We start from the raw sequence: 3246 nt of genomic DNA, 5'->3' as shown, positions 1-3246 counted from the left end.
ATCGCCGGTTGAGGCCAGACCTAACAAGCTGGAGGTGGAGCAGTGGAGGTGGTGGCCACCCATCGATCGCCGGCGGCGGCAACGTTCATGGCCGGGAACCGTACGCACTGGCCGAAGCGTATTCTTTTCAGCACACCAAACTTATTCGAACCCCCGTCGCTCTCGCTCGCGCGCCTACTACTTGCGCGCGTGGCTGCCGCACCAGACCGACTGGCCGAGGCCCGCCGCCCCGCTGCCGGTGCGGGTGCGGCCGGCGCGGAGCCTGGCGGCGGATCGCCGGAGAAGATCGGGGGGAGATCGCCGGGGCCGGCACGAATGATGCGGCGGGGGGGGGGGGGGGGGCGTCTACCGGCCGGGTCCAGGAGACAAACTCTGCTGCCCTTTGACATTTGCGCAGGGTCAGATCGGGACGAGAATAACTGACGCCTGACGGATTCTTGCCACCCCTACCACCAGTCAAGCGCGACCGTGGAAAAGAAACATATTATACTACTAGTTTGTATTTTATTCCCACGCCCGCCTTCTTTATGACGCGGGCTCGAAGATTCGAGCTCCATCCCTCTCCCTTTTGGCTGCAAGTCAAACAGAACATCACGAGAGGGCGACGACGACGACGACCGGGGGGGGGGGGGGGGCGCTCCCGGCCCCCTCTTGACAAGTGTACATGGCAGCACTGGAGCAGCAGCGGCAGCAGCAGACGGCAAACCCTTCCGGAGACTCGCCTTGAAAAAGTGCAAGGGGCGTGCGAATCCGGGCGCGATCTTCTATCCCTGCCGCCGCTGCCGCCGTGCCCACCACTTGCCGCGGCGGGGTTGACTCGGCATCGCAGCGAGTCCAGGCCGGCCGGGGAGGCTCTGCGGGTGGGCGGGGGCGGGGCCGTAGGATCCACCCGGCCGGCGCGTCCAAGTACACGTACGCGTATATATGCGCGCGCGCGCGGGGCCCTGCTGCTGCTCGACCGCCAGTGCCAAAAGTCAACCCCATCCCCCCCTCCTTCTCCTCCTCCTCCTGCCCAGACGGCCAGACGAGCACCGCGCCGCACGCGTCAAAGGCTCGGGACGCCGGTCGCCGTTGTTCATGCGCGCCGCGCTGCTGCTGCTCGTCATGGCGGAGCACTTCAACGACTGGGACCTACAGGCCGTCGTCAGGAGCTGCGGCGGCGTCGCCCACCCGGACCCGCCCGCCGGCTGTCCCCGCGGCGCCGCCGCGGCGCCGCGGGAGAAGGCGGAGGAAGAGGCGCCAGCGCCAGCGGAGCCGGCCACGCTTCCCGCAGCGGAGCCTGCGCGTGCGGCGCCGGTGGCGCCGCCGGCGCAGGGACACGAGCGGGCGACGCCGCCGGCGGCCAAGGGCGCGGCGCTGCTGTACGACCTGGAGTACCTGGACTTGGACCGCAAGCCGTTCCTGCTGCCGGCCACGCCGCCGCCGCTAGCGGGGGACGACCCCCGCGAGCGCGAGGTGATGATCTCTTTCCCCGCGGCGGCGGCGGCGGCGGCGGCGGCGGCCTCGACGTCCGGGGCGCAGCAGCGGGCGCTGCCTCCTGGACGGAAGGCCGGCGCGCGCACACCGCGGCCTAAACGGAGGTACGACCACCCTACCACCGACGCCTGCCTGTGCGCTCCGTCGTACGTTTAGGCATCCATCCTGCCTCCGCATAGATAGATGCCGGCAGAGATTATTGCCGCGCAAGATTCCTTCCGTTCGAAATTGAGCTTAATTTCTGCTCTCTTTTCCTTTTCCCCCTCCCCGGCTGTGGTTCGGCAGCAAGAAGAGCCAGCTGAAGAAGGTGGTGCGCGAGATGCCGGTGGCCGACGGCGGCGCGTCGTCGTCGGACCCGTGGGCGTGGCGCAAGTACGGCCAGAAGCCCATCAAGGGCTCGCCTTATCCACGGTAATTAACTGCATCTGACCTTGCTCGCCTTCCCTGCTTTTGCTTTCCACGCGTTGCGCCTCGCTCGCCGGGAGCTGCCGCCCGCTACCCGTAGACAAGCCTTATCATCGTTGACTCACTGCAGAGCACTCAACTTGGTAGGATCCCAACGCCACTGACCATTTCTTATTTCTGATGCCGGAAAATGCAAGCCCGTGGCATCGATGCCCTAGTGTTCACAAAAATGAAAATTAAAGTCAATGCACGCCGTGCCAATTGGGCATCGAGCGAGCTTACTCGGTCGGTCGCACTGTACGTCACGCGTGCGTACATGTGTAGTACAACACGGTTCCATTGCATCGCAGTAGTACATGCCAGTACGGCGTGCTTGCAGTTGCAGTTGACCTTGCGGCTGCTGACCCAGCGGGCTGTTCAACGGACACGACTTTTTTTTTTTTGAGATCAACGGACACGAGCTAATCAGCGCGCGACGCGGGGATCCGCTTTGCCTGCAGGGGGTACTACAAGTGCAGCAGCATGAAGGGGTGCATGGCGCGGAAGCTGGTGGAGCGCAGCCCGGCCAAGCCCGGGGTGCTCATCGTCACGTACGTGGCCGAGCACTGCCACCCCGTGCCCACGCAACTCAACGCGCTCGCCGGCACCACGCGCCACAAGTCGTCGTCGTCGCCCAAGAGCCACGACCACGAGCAGGGCCCTCCGTCTGTCGGCGAGGACGCGGCGAGGCGCGACGCCGACAGCAACGACAAGTTGGCGCTGGAGTTAGGCGCCGAGGAGATGGCGGCCGGCGACGACGACAACGAGCTGTGGCCCGCGGGGATGGACCTGGACGAGCTCTTGGCGCCCGTCGACGACGACTTCGACTTCGAGCATGCCATCGACGACGGGGATGGCGTTCTGGGACGGCGGCTCTCGCTCTAGCAGGAGCTTGGGCGCTGTGGCGTCAGATCAGAACCATCAACTGCAGCTGCAGCAGAGAAAGATCCTGACTACAAGAGAAGCGGTGTATAGGCGTCTTTTGGCCGTGTTTAGGTTCGGCTAAAAATTTTTTGCGTTGGAATCTTACTAATTTTAAGTACTAAATAAAGTCTATTTAAAAACTTTTTGCACAAATGAATTGTAAATCGCGAGACGAATCTAATGATGCTAATTAATTCATAATTAATTAATAATTAGCGAACGATTATTGTAGCATCACTGTTGCAAAATCGTGGATTAAGTAGTCTCATTAGATTCGTCTCGCGATTTACAGCCCATCTATGCAAAAAGTTTTGTAAATAGACTTCATTTAGTATTCCATGCATATATCGAAACATTCGATGTATTTTTTTTTTTGCGTTTACGAGATTTATGGGGTGGGAA

At 62.0% G+C, this 3246-nt stretch overlaps 1 protein-coding gene across 1 annotated transcript; it reads left to right on the top strand.

The window, feature by feature from the left end:
* The first annotated feature begins 693 nt into the window (after window positions 1-693).
* On the top strand, window positions 694-3035 carry LOC120707477 (probable WRKY transcription factor 27). Its single transcript, XM_039992383.1, has 3 exons — window positions 694-1580; window positions 1762-1887; window positions 2382-3035. The coding sequence occupies exons 1-3, from the start codon at window positions 925-927 to the stop codon at window positions 2803-2805; spliced, it is 1206 nt and encodes a 401-aa protein (XP_039848317.1). The 5' UTR covers window positions 694-924; the 3' UTR covers window positions 2806-3035.
* Window positions 3036-3246: the final 211 nt, after the last annotated feature.

This window comes from Panicum virgatum, chromosome 5K (assembly GCF_016808335.1).
Source record: "Panicum virgatum strain AP13 chromosome 5K, P.virgatum_v5, whole genome shotgun sequence".
Classification (NCBI taxonomy): Eukaryota; Viridiplantae; Streptophyta; class Magnoliopsida; order Poales; family Poaceae; genus Panicum; species Panicum virgatum.
This window is presented reverse-complemented; position numbering and strand designations above follow the sequence as displayed.